General features: G+C 52.2%; 1 protein-coding gene across 1 annotated transcript; it reads right to left on the bottom strand.

Moving 5' to 3' along the window:
- Positions 1-976: 976 nt before the first annotated feature.
- GDF15 (growth differentiation factor 15) lies at positions 977-3,383 on the bottom strand. The gene is made up of 2 exons (XM_045552612.1): positions 3,055-3,383; positions 977-1,880 (listed from the first exon to the last, which is right to left on the bottom strand). The coding sequence occupies exons 1-2, from the start codon at positions 3,362-3,364 to the stop codon at positions 1,234-1,236; spliced, it is 957 nt and encodes a 318-aa protein (XP_045408568.1). The 5' UTR covers positions 3,365-3,383; the 3' UTR covers positions 977-1,233.
- Between the last annotated feature and the right edge of the window lie 16,035 nt (positions 3,384-19,418).

A 19,418-nucleotide genomic window follows, 5' to 3' on the forward strand; every position in this document is an offset into this window, starting at 1 on the left:
TTTAATTTTGAGGCCTCCTTGGGGACGATTTTCAGCAGCTTTGCTGCTAGACACTGAGTTCATTCCCACCTCAGGGCCTTTGCACCCGCGGTTTGCGTCGCTGGTCCTGCTTCTCCTCCAGGTCTCAGCTCAAGCATTACCTCCTTGGGGAAGCCCTGCCACCTATCTAAATTATCTCTGCCTCTGTGCACTGAAGAACTGCCTGGGTTAAACCCTTGGCGCAATTCATACTGCCACTGGCCACTGTCTTAGGATGTACTCATGTTTCTCCCTCACTTGACTGAGCACCACAAGTGAGGTGACTCTTGTCCATCTTGTTACTGCTGCGTCTGTCTTCACTGCCCACCCAGGGATACCTGCAGCTGTTCAAGCTGGCCTCTGGGTGGTGACATTTCCAGCAGACCTACCTCACTGCTGGAAGAAGGTCCTCTGTTCCCCAGACCCCTGTCAATTTGTCTGAGACTTAGGGTGGACAGGCAGGTTGGGGTGTGTGTGTGTGTGTATGTGTGTCTGTGTGTGCGCGCGCGTGCCTGTGTAGGTATTCAGCATGTTTCAGCAATTCCAAGATCCTAAATGGGAAGAATGTATAACCTGGGAGATGTGGTGTGCTTGAAAACATTCTTCCCAACTTATTTATTTCTCCCTGCTCTTTTTATATGAAAGAATGGAGGCATCATCATTTTTAAAAGCAAAGGACAAAAACAAAACAAAACAAAAACCAAGAACAACAACAACAACAACAAAAAAAAAAAACAGAACAAGAACATCAGAGATGTTGGAGGGTGGCCCTCTTAGTCCAAGGTGTCATCAGTGCCTTCGGATTGTCTGGTGTCCCCAAGTACACCGCACCCCTCACCACCCATTCCCTGAACCTTTCCTCTGACCCCTCCACCAGGTCCCCTGGGGAAACCGAGGCCAGTGAGAGAGGGGTCTTCCCAAGGTCACCCAGCCCCATCCTGGACACCACAAGGGGGAATTGAGACAGCTTCGTTTTTATTGCAAGTTTTAAATAAATATACATTCCCTCAGACCAACCCTCCTGTCCCCAGGCAGATCAACCCTAATAAATTAATAATAAATACAGACTTATAAATACAGCAGTTTGGGCAGGAGTGGACAGGCAGTGGTGGGGCAGGACTTGGGGGTCCCAGAACCCGCAGGCCCATTCTACAGGCAAGGACGACTGAGGTCGCTTCTGTTGCACAGATGCCCTGAGTGGCAGAGCAGGGTCACTCAGACGCAGTGACACTCCTTGGCCAGGAGGTCGTCGTAGGTTTGGAGCGACACGCCAGTGTCGGTCTTCTGCATGAGCACCATGGGGCTGTAGCTGGAGGGCACGCAGCACGGGGCAGGCACCAAAGCCTTCAGGCCGTGTAGACGTGCCTTGATCTGCGTGTGCATGTTGGCCACCCGGAACTGTTTTGGGCACTCGCCGATGCACATGGTCACATGCAGCTCCCGCGGCGACAGCACCCAATCCTTCCAGCCCAGGTCATCTAACGACGCGCTCACCGTGTGCAGTTGGCAGCAGCGCCCGGGCCCCAGCGGACAGTTGTCCCCCGAGCGTGCGCGTGCTCTGCGGCGCACCGAGGTGGCACGTGCCCGCAGGTGCAACTCCAGCTGGGGCCGAGCTGACCTCGACTTAGCCAGCGACTGCTCTGGCGGCGACAACGGCGGTGACAGTCGCAGGTGTAGCTCAGGCACCTCGGGGTCGGACAGTCTGAGCTGACGCTGCAGCTGCTGTGTCACATCCCACGACCGCGGTTCTGTTGGGGACAGCCGGAACAGGGCTCGGTGGAGGCGGGAGGATGGGGGGAGCCCCTCGGTCAGGGCTGCCCGGGAGATGCGCAGCTGCAAGTGGCCGTCAGACCCGAGCTGCACTGTGGGGAGAGGGAGAGGGAAGCCGGTCACCCACAGGGCCTTTGCACGGCCGCCTCTGCTACTGAGAGCCTCCCCACCCCCTCCCGCATCTCAGCAAGGCTGGCTCCTCCTCATCCCTCCCACCTGCTTAAAATAGGATTTCACTGCGTGTCATTCGCCTCCCCTCCGAATCTCAGTAGGAATGTTAGATGGCATCGTGCCTGGCACACAGTAGGTGCTTCATAAATACGTGAAGGCATGAATGCACATCTGATATTTAGAGAGTCTAGGATCCAAACCCTGGCTCCGAGTCCTCGTCTGGCAGTCCAAAACATTGCATTGAAGGCCCACTAAGTGCAGGGCTGGAGACACAGCCACTAGTTGCCTTTTCTGTCTGGCTCTCATTTCTATACCTGAGAAATAGAATATCAGGCCCCCCACATTCCAGATGACTTGGCTTCGAGGACTCCTAGATGCCCCCCAGGCTTGTAGAAGTGCTGGGGGACTGGAGAGGCTGGGATCTGAGGGTCCTCAACCCGGTCAGTCGCTAGGCTCAGAGAGGGCTAGAGGTTTACCTGGCATCGCACAGCACCGGTGGGTTAGGGCAGGATAAGAGCACTTCCCTCTGCCTGCCCCTCCTGGATCCTAGTGCCCAGACCTCATTCCCCCTCCCTCAGTGGAGGGCACAGAGATGGGGAAAATACTCTCTCTGTCCCCCCACCCCCCGTAGGGCACCTGTTGCATGTGACTTTAGCTGTGCTGTGACCTGCGATTGCATCAGATTAGGAACCAGCTCCAGCAGGTTCTGCCGATCATGCAACTTCTCTCTCCCTCCCATCCTTCCTCCAGCATCCCCTGGCCAGCCCAGGGCAGGGACCACTGCCCCCACCCAGCCAGGCACTGTGCGCATTCAGGAGGCTGCCTGGTGGCCCCAGGCTTCAATTTCCCCATAGACGATCTGAGGTCAGGTTATAACATCCTCTGTTGGTTGAGCCCCACCTTGCCCGAGTGTAAACCAGGCTGTCAACTGCCCCATCAGACCCAAGGTGGGGACAAAATGTTCCTACCCGGTTCACAGATGGGGAAACTGAGGCTCAGAGCTGGGCTTGGACCACTCAGACATGGGATCACTGGCTAGATGTGGGGCTTCCCAGGGGGAGGCTGGGAGAGGAGGGTCTCCAAGGTTCCACTCACGCTCTGGGTTGAGTGTCCGGACAGCAGGGACAGCAAGGACAGCAGGGACAGGGACGGGGTCGGCGTCGGCATTCGAGTCTTCCCAGCTGTGGTTCGCCCGCAGCCTGGTCAGCAGGTCCTCGTAGCCTTTCTGCAACTCCTGGAACCTGGAGGCGTCGGACTGCACGTCCGAGGGGCCCCGGGCGCTCGGGAGGCTCTTCTCCGCCAGGGACAGGGCGCCCCCGAGTGGCGGCCATGGAAGCATCACTGCCATCAGCGGCAGGAGCAGCATCTGAGAGGGATGCAGTGGCCTTGGCCGGGGCCCGAGCATGACTGTGCCGCTTGGACTCTTGAGCTGGGACTGACCGACCCGAGGCTGCAGGACTGTCCTTTATAGTCCCCGGATTTTGCCTGTCCCCGCCTTCCCGGTCCCGCCCTCCCGCTCCTGTGCGCAAAGTAAATACTCCAGTGACCATGGCTGGGCGGGATCTTGGGGTGTATTTAGGGTTGGGGGGAGTCACTCCAAGGGAATCTGAGGCATCTCTCTCTGAGCCTCAGTGACCTGTTCCATGAAATGGGTTCACTATCCTATCCTGGTAGTCTTTTTGGAGAAAAAAGACTTATAAGCATGTGATAAATTCCAGACAGGAGCTTAAGAGGGGGCTGTCTGGCCCCAGGGGAGTTACTCTCTTCCTTTTCTGGTTGGGGTTAAAAGCTGAAGATGGTGAAAAACAAAGAAAGCAGAAGAGAAAGGGCTAGAAAGAGCCAGAAAGGGCAACCTTGGGCAATTCATTCCTCTTTGTTGTGCCTCAGTTTCCTCACCAGGAAAACAGGGACTGAAACTTTCATTGGAGAGGTAGTCAAATGAGGGTTAAAGCACAGGGCCAGGCACATAGAAGGTTCTGGATGAACTGGGTGTTATTGCAGTTATTCATTTGCCTCTGGAGAACCCCTACTCATGCTTCAAAACCCTACTCAAAAAGCCCCTCCTCCAGAAGGCCTTCTCTGATATTACTTTTCCAGGTGAAGCAGGGTGCTCCCAATCCCTATCCTTCCCTCCGGCCCAGAGCTGACCCCACAGCACTGGAAGTTTCTGTGCCCAGCTCTGTCTAACCCAGACTGGGGACTCTTTTGGGGCAGGGATGGATCCCCGGTTGGCTGGCCCCAGAGAGAAGGTGGCAGGGAATTGGGGAGCTGGGGGTCAAAAGCAGGGAGGGCTGGTGTCAGGTCCAGCGACCAGACAGTGGCGGGGCAGTGGGTGCCCTAGGATCACCCTTTCCCCCGGGAATCCCAAGCCTTTTCCACTGCTCAGGACTCCTGGCCCCAAGCAGGAGGTTGCCACGCCAGGCAGATCACCAAGGTGAGGGGCATGTGCCCGGGTGTGACAGGTGTGAATAGGAAAGAGGCACAGGGACTCACAGGGGGTCACACAAGGCTCTCACTGGAGTCGTGGCGTCCCCAGGCCTCCCCGCCCCCAGCACACACCCCGTGCTGTGCGAGCCCAGCCCAGCCTCCAGCCCCCCAGAGTCAGCCTCAGCTCCCTATGTGGTGCTCTGGGCACATAGTAGGTGCTTAGTAAACGCATCCACTCTGTAGGCTGTCACTGCCATCTTGACTGTGGCTGGTTGAGTGACGGGGTCTCTTGCCCTGCCTACGCTACCCCCAGCCTGGCACACGTAGGCGGTGCTCCAGGAAGGGCACCAGACCGATCTGGCAAGAAGCTGTGGCCACACTGCCATGCCCCCTGCAGAGCCCAGCCTCAGACCTGAGAGGTCAGGTGGTTAGGAGTTCTGAGTCATCCTCACGTGGCCTTGGCCAGGACAGGGAAAGCCACCAAGGCCCGACCTGGGGGTGTGTGAAGAGAACGGGGCACTGTCAGGGTCAGCCTCCCTTCTAGATCAATAACGGGCACAGGAGGACAACACGCACTGGACTCCCAGCTGTGGACAGCGTTCATTGTCATCTACAGAAACAGGCACCAAGGCCCAGAGGGGACAGGATTGTAGGGGCTGTCCCTTTGACGGAGACCCTGTGTGTATCCCCCTGGCAGCTGGGACATCTATTCTGACATTTCTAGGGTTGTGGGATTCTTGAGTTCCTCCCCTCTGTGACTATTTTTCCCAATTTTTTTTTAAGAACAATTCTTTTTTTTTTTCCTTTTTGAGACAGGTTCTCACTCTGTCACCCAGGCTGGAGTGCAGTGGCACCATCATAGCTCACTGCAGCCTCGAACTCCTGGGCTCAAGGGATCCTCCTGCTTCAGTCTCCTGAGTAGCTGGGACCACCACATCTGGCTAATTTAAAACAATTTTTGTTTGTAGAGATGAGTTCTTGCTATGCTGCCCAGGCTGGTCTCAAACTCCTGGTCTCAAGCAATCCTCCTGCCTTGGCCTCCCAGAGTGCTGTGGTTATAGGTGTGATCTTGTTTTTGCCCCCAAATTTAAAAGCCTCGCAAAGATTCTTTGCCCTTGTTTGCGTAGCGACACCCTAGACAGCAGCTGAGCTTCAGAGAGGCCGGCCTGGGTTCACATTCCATCCCCTCCTCATCCTGGCTGTGACATGGGGAACAAGGGCCTCACCTGGCGGAGCCTCAGTTTCCCTGTCTGTAAAAGGTACCAACGACTCCCCCCCCCCCCCAATGTCAGCATTGTGAGGAGGACAGACAGGGGGCAGGAATTTTGCACACGCTGCAGGTCAGCACAGGTTATGGGTCAAATTCCAGCACCCGCCCCCACGGGCTGCGTGACCATCCACCAGTTCCTAAACCTCTCTGTGCATGAGAACCAAGGCCCCCGGTTGGGAGGCAGGAGAACAGTACAGACGTCCTGTCGCCATTATCCGTTCAGCACATAGCGCCAGCCAGGCACCGGACCACCTGCTGAAGACAGGAAACTCTGAGGTACGGGGTCCCCTCTGCCCACTGACACCATGACACACAGGCCGACCTCACGAAAGGACACACGGAGAATGACATGTTTCAACTGTTTTATTTGCTTTCTGGGGTGTCAAGTTTGGGGTCTCCCAGGGCCCAGCCCCAAGCAGAGTCCGGCAGACCCTTCTCTGCCCGGGGGTCCCAGACATGGGGGTTTCAGACAAGGCACTGGCTGGAGTTCTGGGTGTCGGGAAGAAGCCAGGCTGAGGCTGGACGGGACGGGCCCTCCTTTGGGGACAGAAAACACAGTCACCTTTGACAGGAGGGGTTTTTCCTAGAGAGTAACTTAGGGCAAGATAGAAACCTGTGATGCGGGGCCCCAGAAAGAAGCCAGGTGTGGTTTGCATGGCTGCCAGCCACAGCTTGGCCACTGGCAGAGAGCCCAGTTCAAAACCAGCTCTCTGTGGCATTCCTTCAAGATGAAGTGTCAGGACACAAAAGCCCCTGGGTCCCTGAACCCACCCCTGCGAATGGCTTGGGTCTCCCAGTGTCAGAGTCCTGTCCCCCTTGCTTGTGCGCCATGAGCATTGGAGGGGGCAGGCGCTTCTGTGGGTCTCTGGGGAACTTGACTTGGGGGGATTTGCAGAAAGAGCCGGGAGGAGAAAAGGATTTGGGGGAGAAGGAGCAGTTTGGGGCTGGGCTGGGGTCCCCCAAGGTCTGGAAGGCCCTGACACTCAGCGTGTGCCGACAACTGTCCCCAAAACCAGGGCACAGAGTCTCTTGGAATGTGCATACATGTGGGAATTAACTTTAAAGATACAGGCCAGGCGCAGTGGCTCACACCCGTAATCCCAGCACTTTGGGAGGCTGAGGCAGGCGGATCACCTGAGGCCAGGATTTTGAGACCAGCCTGGGCAACATAGCAAGATTCCATCTCTACAAAACAAATTTAAAAATTAGCCATTTGGCCGGGCACGGTGGCTCACGCCTGTAATCCTAGCACTCTGGGAGGCCGAGGCGGGTGGATCGCTCGAGGTCAGGAGTTCCAGCCCAGCCTGAGCAAGAGTGAGACCCTATCTCTACTAAAAAAAAAAATAGAAAGAAATTATCTGGCCAACTAAAATTATATATAGAAAAAAATTAGCTGGGCATGGTGGCACACGCCTGTAGTCCCAGCTACTCGGGAGGCTGAGGCAGGAGGATCGCTTAAGCCGAGGAGTCTGAGGTTGCTGTGAGCTAGGCTGACACCACGGCATTCATTCTAGCCTGGGCAACAAAGCAAGACTCTGTCTCAAAAAAAAAAAAAAAATTAGCCATTTTACACATGGTGCACCCTTCAGACTACTTTGCAGATGAGGTTCCAGAACATTCACAGCTCCAGGAACCCCCAGGGCTCCCTTCTATCACTGTCTCCAACCCTGGAGAACAGCCAAGCTGATGTCTCTCATCACAAGTGCGTTTGCCGTTTCCCAGTTTGATGTAAACGGAGCAGCCCCTGCATCTTCTCATCCGCCTGGTGTTCTTCATGAAGCACCATGTTTGTGCGTGACCGTGTTGTTGGGTGTCCACTGCATGGGCCGTCCTTTTTCCTTGCTGTATAGTATTCCACTCCCTGGTCTGGAAGTGCTGGCTCACAACTGGGTGTCTGTCACCAGCAGAAGCTGTAACTAGTTCATTTTATTCATGGAATTTCCCAGAGGGACACGACACCAGGGAAAGCCCCTGGGAGTGGGGCCGAGGCTCCATGGCGGTTTCCGCTTAGCCAAACTTTGGAGTGGGGTGGTCAGGCCAACCCAGCTCTGCTTCCCAAAATCTTTAGTCAATGACCTCATCGCTGACCTCATTGCCAAGCTAAGAGGCCAGGTGGGGCGGGCTCTGGGCAGCCTGCCAGAGGTGAGCTCAGCGGGCCGGACCCTGTGTTCTCACCGACAGCTTTCACTAGTCCTCGAAGGCGGAGCGGGGCGGAGGTAAACAGAGCTTGCAGGCCAAGGGTCAGGCCGTTCCCTCCCCCTGGCTGGGCCCCAAACTGCCCAGAATGTCCCCCTACTCCCCGCTCCCAGTTACCCACGCCCTTGTCAAACATACACAACACACCAGAAAAGATTGAAACTCACTTTTATTGTTTGTTTCCCGTGATCGAAGGCAAATATGGTCATGGCACGAAATTTGCAAGAGGCAAATAAAAGCACATTATTTAAAAAATCTCCTGCAAGTCCGTGGGTCAGAGTGACTGTCCGTTGAGGTCAGTGCGGGCCTTTGTCCTCTGGGAGTTCCACAGCCACACCTGGGTTTGAATCCTGGCTCAGCCAGGAGGTGTCAGGCAGACTCAGGGACTGTTGAGTAATCTCTCCAAACCTCAGTGGTTTAATACCTGATACTGACAGCACTGAGTAGGTGGGCCTGGATTAGAGCTGTGATCCCAAGATTATAGAACAAAGAACCACTGTTACTACATGCCGTTGGGCAATGGTGTTTTAGCTGCAGCCAGGGCTGGGTTCAGACAGGCCTGGGCAAGTTTGCCTGGAAGGAAACTTAGCTTGCCTGCGCTAGTGAACTCCTATTTATCTCTTAAATCCCAGATTCAATGCCCCGTCTTCCAAAAAGCCTTCCCTACTCTTCTCCCAGGTTTCTTCAGGCCGAGGGTCCTCACTCTGGCCCCATTATGGCCACACAGGGCTCTGTGCCCTGCCCCCAGACCAGGGCCTTCTCAGGGACCAAGCCCCAATGTCACTGTATGAGTTTCCTATAGATGCTGTAACAAGTACCAGAAACCTGGTGGCTTCAGACAATAGAAATTTCTTCTCGCACAGTTCTGGAAGCCAAAAGTCCAAAATCAAGGTGTCGGCAGGGCCACGCTTCCTCTGAAGGGTCTAGGAGAAAATTGGCCCTGTCCCTGCCTGCTGGCTTCCGGCGGCTGCTGGCAGTCCTTGGTTTCCTTGACTTGTGGACACATCACTCCAACCTCTGCCTCCACTGTCACATGGCCTTGTCCTCTTCTTCTCATGCTAAAACTGAATCATGAATGTGACAATATTGAGAGATGGGCCCTTTAAGAGTGATAGACCATCCTGGGCAACATAGTGAGACCTCATCTCTAAAAAGAAGAATTAGCCAGGTGTCGTGGCGGTGCCTGTGGTCCCAGCTACTCGGGAGGCTGAGGCAGGAGGATTGCTGAGCCCAGAAGCTGGAGGCTGCAGTGAGTTATCATGACGCCACTGCACTCCAGCCTGGGCAACAGAGCAAGAACCTGTCTCAAAAAAACAAAAAAAGAGATGGGGTGACTTGGTCACGAGTACTCTCTGCCCTCGTGAGTGGATTAATCCAACTGTGGATTGATGGTTGTCACGGGAGTGGGCTGGGCGGCTTCATACAACTATTATAAGAGGAAGAGAGACCTTAGCTAGCATGCTCAGCACCTCATCATATGATGCCCCATGTCACCAAGGACTCCACAGAGTCCCCACCAGCAACAAGGCTCTCACCAGATTCAACCCCTTGACCTTGGACTTCTCAGCTTCCATAACTGTAAGAGACAAACTACCTTTCTTTATAAATTGTCCAGTTTGGGGTATGTAAGCAACAGAAAACAAACGAAGACACCAAGGGGACATTTTCTGAGCAGCTACTATGTGTCAGGTGCATGAGGTATAATCTTTATGCAGCCTGACGAGATAGACACCTTATCTCCATTACACAGATGACAAACTGAGGCCAGAGAGCTGGGCTTCTCAAGACCACATGGCCAGAAGCCAGAAGGGCTGGGGTTGGAACCCCAAGTAGCTGGTCCCCAAGCCTGCTCCATCTCCCCCTAAGCCTCTGAAAGGAGGGGAATGTGGCCACCCCAGGGGGCCAGTGTGGCATGGGAGTGATGCAAGTGCAGTGTGGGGCATACAGTCCACTTGCAATATCTGGGCATGATGGGACGAATGCAGGCTCGGAAAAAGGAGACCCAGGTTCAAACCCTGACTCTGCCAATTCCCGGCTGTGTGACCTTGGGCAGGTGGCTTGACCGTTCTGTGCCAGTTTTCTCCTTCAATGTCCTGACCCTTCGACAGGCCAAAGCCGTGAGGATCGACTGTCATTCTCATTTGTGCTCACACAAGGGGTGCTTTAAAGGAACCCATCCATCCCTCCATCTATTCATTCATTCATTCCATGAATATTTCTTGAGCACCTATTATGTGCCAGGCTTACTTTTAAGTTGCAAAAGAAAAAATTTCTAGGCATGGGAGGAGTAGAGGGAAAGGTGTTCCTGGCAGGGGACACAGCATGTTCAAAGCCCCTGAGGTAGGGAATTCTCAGATCTGCAGCTCCAGGTATGGAGCTGGCCCCAAGGAGCTTGGAAACAGACCCAGGGCCACAAGGCCATTGACAGGAGGCAGGCCTGGTTCCAACCGTGCTTGGCGTGTCCTCGGCTCAGGGAACTGAGCAAATGAGCACTTCACGTCTCCGAATCTTTTCCTTGTCAAAGACAGTTTCCTCACCTGGAAGAGGTTTATCTGCACATCTTTAGGGCCAGGGTGATGTTTGAAAGCCCTTGAGCATGTTAATGCTCCCCCCAAACTGCTCAATGTGTGGTAGGAGTTGCTTCTTGAGCAACATCAGTTTTATTGATTTATTTCTTTAAATTTCTTTATTGCGGTAAAATGCACATAAAATTTTACCATTTTAAGCATTCAAAAGTGTGTGATTCAGTGGCATTTTAGTAAATTCACAATGTGGTGCAACCATCGCCTCTGTCTACTTCCAGAACAACCCTGTCACCCCAAAAAGAGACTCATCTCTGTTATAGGCACTGCTGACCCCCTTCAATGCTGGCAACCTCTAACCTACTTTCTGTCTTTATAGATAGATTTATTTATTCCGAACATTTCATGCAAATGGAATCATACAATGTCTGCATTGTATTTTGGCTACGATGAATAATGCTGCCATAAACATGTGTGTACACATTTTTGTTTGAACATCTGTATTAGTTCTCTGGGGTCTATACTGAGGAGTGGAATTGCTGGGTCATTGTTTAACTTGTTGAAAAACTGTCAGACCTGTTCCTGTCAGTTTTATTTTTCATTATAAAATATTCAGGCATACACAAAAGTACTGATAATAAAATAACCAACATCCACCTGCCCAGCGCCCAGTTAAATTTAAAAAACATTCCTAAGAGAGTTGAAGAGTTGAGGGGCTTCCCGCAATCATGTTCTCCCCAATCTCAGGGAAGCCCCTTCTGAAATCTGGATTTCATCATGTTATTTGTTTGTTTATTTTCACAGACAAGGTCTTGCTCTGTCACGCAGGCTGGATTATTGCAATGGTGCAATCATAGCTCACTGTAGTCTCGAACTCCTGGGCTCAAGTGATCCTCCTGCCTCGGCCTCCCCAGTAGCTGGACTGCAGGCATCACCACCACACCCAGCTAATTTTTACATTTTTTTTTAGAAATGGGGTCTTGCTATGTTGCCCACGGTGGTCTCAAATTCCTGGTCTCAGGCAATCCTCCTGCATGTTTTTATTACATATATATATTAGGTGAGTAGGCATATTTAAAACATTATCAGCAAAATGGTGGAGTAGGCATCTCCAAGCTTTTCTTCCCCCACAGAAACATCAAACAACCAAAAACTGTCAGAACCGACTTTGTCATAACTCTGGAAAACCGTCAAAGGTTTGTAGCAACTAAGGAAATGTGAAATCAAGGAAAATGGCAGGTTGGTGAGCAAAAGCGAGACCCCATCTCTACTAAAAATAGAAAACTTAGCCGGGCGTGGCGTCGTGCCTGGAGTCCCAGCTACTCAGGAGGCTGAGGCAGGAGGATCACTTGAGCCCAGGAGTTTGAGGTTGCAGTGAGCTATGATGATGCCACTGCAGTCTAGCCCAAGTGACAGAGCAAGAGTCTGTCTCAAAAGTAAAAAAAACAAAATGGCAGGTTGGGCACGGTGGCTCACACCTGTAATACCAGCATGTTAGGAAGCTGAGGCAGGAGGATCCCTTGAGGCCAGGAGTTTGAGACCAGCCTGGGCAATATAGTAGGAAATCATGTCTACAGAAAGTTTTTAAAAAATTATCTAGGCGTGGTGGCACCTGCCTATAGTCCCAGCTGCTTGGGAGGCTGAGGCAGGAGAATTGCTTGAGCCCAGGAGTTGGAGGCTACAGTGAGCTATGATTGCACCACTGCACTCCAGCCTGGGAGACAAGGTGAGACTCTAGCTCTTAAAAAGAAGAAAAAAGAAAAAGGCACTTTGAAAACAGCAGGAAATCTTTGTGGCATTTTCACTTATCCTTGCCTAACCCCTTCCCGATTAAGCCGTGGTCTTGTAGCTGCAGCAGCCCATGTTCCTAGCAGGGGACCCCAGTCCCTGGAGCGAGCAGAGCAGATCCTTTTCACAAATTGTCACGTAGGGGTGTTCTAACATAGGGTGCTGTTGCATTGCTTAAGTCAGAAATCAGGCTGGAAAGGTGACAAGCATGACTTGAAGACACTGCAGTTTGCACTAGCAGCCTGCAAATGCCTGGGGCAAAAGATTACCATGGAAACATACCCCAGACCACATAAAGCCTAGGCAGAGAAGCTGGGGACAATGCTTTGGGAATGTAGGACAAAAGCCTCCAGGTATATGGGGGAATTTATGAATCCATGCAGATGTCAAGGGCAAGAGTCATGGTCAGAGAAGACGTGAGAAGATGCTAAGCTTTCACCACGCATTGCTCCCTCTACTCAGGGCCAGCCTGGTGAAGTGTGGAAGGAGTGTCCCAGCACAGACGCCACCTGCAAAGCCTGGGGCAGGTGAATTCTTTTGCTTTGTTTTGCTTTTTCTTTTTTAGCTTCTGCCATTTCAAGGACATCTCTGTCAAAAGGTTAGCTGAACCTGAGCTAAAGGAACAGAGATTTCAGTGACCACACATGACAAGGAATGCAGTCTTTGCCAAAATAGTTTGGAAAAGTATATAAACAAAGGGGCTACTACAGCCCTCAACAATTAAAAATGAAAGTAAAACCTGGAAGCCCCTCAGGAAGGTGGTGAATCTGATTTCCAGAGTTACCATATTATAATATTCAAATGCCCAGTTTTTAATTTAGAAAAAACAGAAGGCATACAAACAAACAGGAAAGTATGGCCCATTCAAAAGAACAAAATTAATTCACAGAAGTCATCCCTAAGGAAGCCCTGACATCAGACTTACTATATAGACTTTAAAACAACTGTCTTAGGCTGGGCACGGTGGTTCATGCCTGTAATCCCAGCACTCTGGGAGGCTGAGGCAGCAGCATCACTTGAGATCAGGAGTTCAAGACCAGCCTCAGCAAGAGCGAGACCCCATCTCTACTAAAAATAGAAAAAATTAGCCAGGCATGGTGGTGCATGCCTGTAATCCCAGCCACTTGGGAGGCTGAGGCAGGAGGATCACTTGAGCCCAGGAATTTGAGGTTGCTGTGAGCTAGGCTGATGCCACTGCACTCTAGCCCGGGTGACAGAGCAAGACTCTGTCTCCAAAAAATAAATAAATAAATAAATAAAACAACCGTCTTAAATATGCTCAAAGAGCTAAAAGAAAATGTGAAAAAGAAATAAAGAGGCCAAGTGCGGTGGCTCACGCCTGTAATCCTAGCAGTTTAGGAGGCCGAGGCAAGAGGATCACTTGAGTCCAGGAGAAGGAGGAAGAGAAAAGGAAAGAGAGAGAGAGAAGAAGAGAGATGATAAAAGAGTGGGAAGAATATTTGAGGAAATAATGGCCCCAAAGTTAATGAATTTGATTAAATATATGAATCTGCACATCTAAGAAGCTTAATAAACTCTAAGTAGACTATGCTCAAAGAGAGTATATTGAGACACATCGCGATCAAACTGTCCAACAACAGACAATCTAGAACACAGCAAGAGAGAAGTAGCTTATCACACACAAGTCTCCCCAATGAGGTTAGCACCGCATTTCTCATCAGCAACTGGAAGCCAGGGTTGGATAAAGACAATATGTAAAGAACTCCTATAAGTCAACTCTTAAAAGGCAAACAACCCACAAACAAATGAGCAAAGGACTTGAATAGACATTTTTCCAGCGGAGACATACAAATGGCCGAGAGGCACGTGAGAAGATGCTCAGTGTCCTTAGGCATCAGGGAAATGCAAATCAGAACCCCGATGGGGTACCACTTTGCACCCACGAGGACGGCCACCGTCAAAATGACAAGCATTGGTGTGAAGAAATTGGAAGCTTTGTGTACTTCTGGTGGGAAGGGGAAATGGTGCGACTGCTGGGAAAGACAGTTTAGAGTTCCTCGAAAACTCAATTCAGAAATACCACGTGACCTAGCCATTCTGCTCCTAGGCATAGACCCAAAAGAATTCAACGCAGGGACTCAAAGCAATACTGGTGCCCCATGTGCACAGCAGCATTATTCAGAGTAACCAACAGTCAAAAGGTGGAAAGCACTCAAGCGTCCATCAACAGCTGGGTGGGTGAACAAAATATGGTCTATCCGTACATGAAATACTGTTCAACCATTAAAAGGAGTGATGCTGTCATATTTAGGCCATTCAATAGGAAATGTCCGACTTCGAATCAGAAGTGTAGTTTATTATATCTCAAACAAGAATCAGTACTATTGTTCAAAGTGTGCGTGTAAACTCTCAACACAGTGTTGCCATCTTAACAGTAGCTTGCTTATGACAGCCAAGCCTGGAGAGCCAGTGGCGATGAAATCGCCAAAGGCATTTTCCACAGCCTGTTGAGGATTGAATATTTTTCCTTGCAAGAAGTGGTCCAAAGCCTGAAAGAAGCAGTAGTCAGTTGGTGCAAAGTCTGGTGACTATGGTGTATGACAGAGAGTTTCCAAGTCCAGCATCTGTAGTTTGAGCAGCGCTATTTGTGCGACATGTGGTCGAGCGTGTCTTGCAAGAGGATTGGCCTGTCTCTGTGGACCAGTCTTTCCCAGACCAGATGCCAGGAGAGAGGCTCAAACTTTTCCCTCTGAAGGTTCGAGTCTAAGTCTGCTGAAATGAATTAACCATCAACAGATAAACAGGAAAAAAAAAATACTAACAAAAGTTATGACATGCAGGGGCACCGGAGCCACGCACAAAGTATGAGAGTCAAAGAAGGGCGAGATGACTGACCTTTCTTTTTTTAGTGAGATGGGGTCTTACTCTGTCACCTGGGCTAGAGTGCAGCAGCATCATCATAGTCCCAGGGACAACTGTCTGTATACTTCCGTTCAGTGAAGAATGTGTAGAAATGGGATTGAACAAAAGGATACAGTCTAATGGTGACAGGCTGGCTTCTTTGGGTAGCAGAATCATTGTGTGCATTTATGAAGCACCTGCTGGATGCCACTTGTGCCTTCAGGGCATGGGGCAGGACCCCTTTGGAATAAGGGTCTTCAGCAGAGAAGGGAGAGAGTGACCTTTCTAGGTTTTACAGCTTATTTGGGGGGAGAAGGTTCCAGTTTCTATGACCTGCCTTGGGGAAGAGGAATTCTGGTTTCCATGACTCACTTCGGGGCAAAAGAGGGGTGAGAGAGGGGGCGGGAGAAGGGCAGAGAGATCTTGCTTCTGCTGCCTTCCGGTTTGCTTTAGGCCCGAGCACTCCGCCTGCCAAAGGCCACACTGCGGGGTATCATGTTCTGAGCCCCGACAGCCTCTGGAAGGAACCAATTCTGCCGACACCTTGATTTCGGACTTCCGGCCTCCAGAAACGTGACAGAACGAATTCTTGTTTTAAGCCACCAAGTTTGTGGTCAATGTTACGGCAGCCCCAGAAAACAATACCATCTGCCCATTTTCTGTCTAGTGGGTTTTGTTTTGTTTTGTTTTTCCCTTTAGTCTAGTTGTGTCTGTGAGGCCTTCAGATGTTCTGGAAGCTTCTCCTTGGTCAACTAAATGCATGGCAGATAACATCTCCCAGTCCGTGGCTTGTCTTTTCAATGTCTTTCTTTTCTTTCTTTCTTTCTTTTTTTTTTGAGACAGAGTCTCATTCTGTCACCAGGGCCAGAGTGCAGTGGTGTCATCATAGCTCACAGCAGCCTCCAATTTCTGGGCTCAAGCGATCCTCCTGCCTCAGCCTCCCGAGTAGCTGGGACTACAGGTGCCACCACCACACCCGACTAATTTTTCTATTTTTAGTAGAGACGGGGTCTCGCTCTTGCTCAGGCTGGTCTCGAACTCCTGAGGTCAAGCGATCCTCCTGCCTCGGCCTCCCAGAGTGCTGGGATTACAGGTGTGAGCCACCGCGCCTGGTCTTCGATTTCTTTGTGGATGTATTGACATCCAAAACTTTGAAATTGTGATTGAGGTTAATTTACTGTCCAAAAAAAACCCCAATTAAAAAAAAAATCTTTTCCTCACGGAGGGCAGGTTTGAATTTGCCAGGCAGTTAAGGCCGGGACTTCAGGCTCTTGCACAACGCTTCCCAGCTGTGACCTCCCTCCCATTCTGGGCTCCTGCCAGATCCCCACCTCCCCCCAAGTGTTGGGGGCAGCCAGAGGGGCTGGTAGTGGCAGCTGAGCATGAGTCAGCAGGCTGGGCTCCTAGGGGGCGGAAGTGGTCAGCTCAGCCCCTGGGACCGGCTGTGCAGGTTCCTGGCCAGGGGGGGCCACTGGGTCAGCCGGAGCTGGGCAGGAAGTGGGTCAGCTGAGGCTTCCCCACGTGCCGGCCGCCTGCAAGCCATCGGTCGGGTGACCCTGGCCCTCCCCACTGCACTACCCTCCCTGGCACCCCGGTTGGCACACCCACTCCTATAATAATTCTGCTAACCACAGTGTGCATTTATGAAGCACCTGCTGGATGCCAGATCCTGGCTGAGCTTCAACATGCAGCTGTGCCAGGCGGGAACAGGGTCTGCTCCGTGTCACAGGGGGAAACTGAGGCCCGGAGTAGGGTAGCCTTGGGCCTTAGTCTTCCAGCACAGAGCTTGGGTCACCCAACATCCCAAATCCTCATCCTTGGCTGGCTAGGTCCATCTCTACCCCTTGATGTCCTTGCCCATCACAAGCACCACACAGTGTGGTGGGGGGGTGTGTGGCAGCCTGACCCACCCCTCCCAGCTTCTGAGGGACCAAGACATGTCTGGGCAGGTCTGAGGCACTCCTTGTAGAACTGCTGGAGGCAAGTTGCCAGAACTCCGGAGAGGGAGCAGGAAGGGTGACTGCAGAGCGGGGCAGGACTCGGTCCAGATTTCCGGTGCTGACCTTTGAACCCCTCTCCCCTACCCAGGGCTGTCACACTCAGCCATGTCTCAAGTCGATCTCAGCATCTTCCCCCAAACCTTGGGTTTTGAGGGATACATAGGAGTGCGCCAGGCATCCATGAAGGATGTGGGGAGGATGCTTCTTGGGAAGAGGGTACGGGGAAAATCGAGACAGCCCAGGCTTGGCAGAAATGAGGGAATGGGGGTTCCAATGCCCAGTGGACGAGTCCTGCTTTCTCCCACGGGCAAAGGAGAGCCATGGAGGGTGTGAGAGGTCTAGCAGTCAGATGGGTGGAAGGCTCAGGATGGAAGGGCAAGAATGGAGGCTGAGACCCTCACCTGAGCTGAAGGAACCCCACTGGAATGGAGCCAAGTGTGGCCTCTCCGAGTGCCATCCTGGGATGAGCCTCCCTGGTCCTGCCTTGGACCCTTGGACCCTGCGTGTGCGTCCCATCATGGTTGGGCCCGCCATGCTGTACTCCAGCCTGGGAGCCCCTGATCCTTACCGTGTTCCTAGCCCAGGGCTCGGCACACAGTAGGCACTTCCAGGGTGCCTGATGCAGCCACGGGATGAGGGGCCTCCTGCGGCTGGGACCCCTAACCGCAAAAACCTGGTGTTCCCTCCTGTCATTCACTCCCGGGACGCCCGGCTGCCTCACTGCACCCCCACTGGCCTCAGGATGAGATGGCAAAACTCATAGCTCTGCTCCCTCCTCTCCTGGCGCTGTGCTGGGCGTGGGTGACACAGAGGGACCCCCAGGCAGCCCCACCCACCCTCTCATGGAAGGAAACGGTCGGTCACTATCCAGAGTGGTGTGATGGGGGCACTCAGGTGGCCGTGGGAGTCAGAGGGGCAGCCAGGAGGGCTCCCTGGAGGAGGAGGTAATGACAAGTGTATTATTAAGCAGCAGCTATGCGCCAGGCACCAACCTAAGAGCTGTAAAAGCAGAATTGCATTGAATTCTCAGAAAAGCCCCATGAGGTAGGGGTAAACCAAGGCTCAGGAAAGAAAAGGGTGGCCCGGGGCCCTCCCCTGGAGTCTCAGTACTCTTAGAAGAACACTCTGACCTCTCCTCAGGCTCGAGGCCCTGCCCACTCTGGTCTTGTTACCTCTCCCGCGTGACCCACTCTCAGTTCCTCCACGCAGGTCACCCACTCCTCTCTCTGCCTGCAACTTGCAGGGTGCCCCTGGTGTCAGTCAGCACGTTTCCCCAGTCAGCGCGGCCAAGGGGAGACAGAGGTTCCCGCTGGGCTGTTGTGGGTCAGGACACACCACCCCAAAATGTGACTGTAGGAGACCATAATATGCCACCCCCAAATACACCTCTTTGGCACAGCGATCATTTTGAGCAGGTTATTTTGAGAAACTGCAAATATGGGAGTAGCTCTGCCTTCCTATACAAGAAACTTACGATTTACAAAGGAAAATTTTATTAGTAAAGGTGTCTGTTCCAGAAACAGCTGCTCCAGGACAACTCTTGTCACCTGAGAGATTTTGTCAGCAAGACAAGGCAGCCTTCGTTCACCAGGCACTTCTGCCCCTTGACTTCCCATAAAGTGTCACCCCCAGTGTCACCCCACCCCCAGCAGAAGCCCTGAGTCCTTTCTGTGGCTCAGGATGATGCACAAACCTAAATCATGTGCCTGCTTCTTTGGATCTCATAATTTTGTGGGACTCACGTGTGTATATATGTGATGACAATTGTTTTTCTCCTGTTAATCCGTCTTACGTCAATTTAATTTGCAGACCAGCCAAAGAACCTAGGAGGGCAGAGGGGAGCAACTTTTTTTCTTCCCCTACAGGGCCAAGGAGGCAAGAGAAGGGTGCTGGGTTTTGGGGAAAGGATCCCCCATATAAAAAGGACCCAAGGCCAGGTGCGGTGGCTCATGGCTGTAATCACAGCACTTTGGGAGGCCGAGGTGGGAGGATCACTTAAGGCCAGGAGTTTGAGATCAGCCTGGGCAACATAGCAAGACCCCATCTCTAAAAAAAAAAAATACAAAAATTAGCCACGTGCAGTGGTATGCGCCTATAGTCCCACCTACTCGGGAGGCTGAGGCAGGAGGATCACTTGAGCTCAGGAGTTCAACGCTGCAGTGAGCTACGATGACACCACTGCACTCCAGCCTGGGTGACAGAGCGAGATCCCATCTCAAAAAGAAAAGGACCCCTTCCACCTTCCACCAGCCATGGAGGGAAAGCATCTACATTACACCTGGGGCTGCAGGGATGCAAAGACCCTCAGTGACTCTGAGGATGTATACCTGTCCTGTGGGACCCACCTTCCCCAAGACATTTTCGTTTTTGCTGAAGCCCTTTTGGTTTCAAAGG

This window comes from Lemur catta, chromosome 1, assembly GCF_020740605.2.
Source record: "Lemur catta isolate mLemCat1 chromosome 1, mLemCat1.pri, whole genome shotgun sequence".
In the NCBI taxonomy this organism is placed as follows: Eukaryota; Metazoa; Chordata; class Mammalia; order Primates; family Lemuridae; genus Lemur; species Lemur catta.

Coding starts and splice junctions, on each gene's coding strand:
- GDF15 (XM_045552612.1), bottom strand. CDS start 3,364: ATGCTCGGGCCCCGGCCAAGGCCACTGCATCCCTCTCAGATGCTGCTC. Junction 1,881..3,054: donor CCGGACACTCAACCCAGAGC/GTGAGTGGAACC, acceptor CTCTCCCCACAG/TGCAGCTCGGGTCTGACGGC.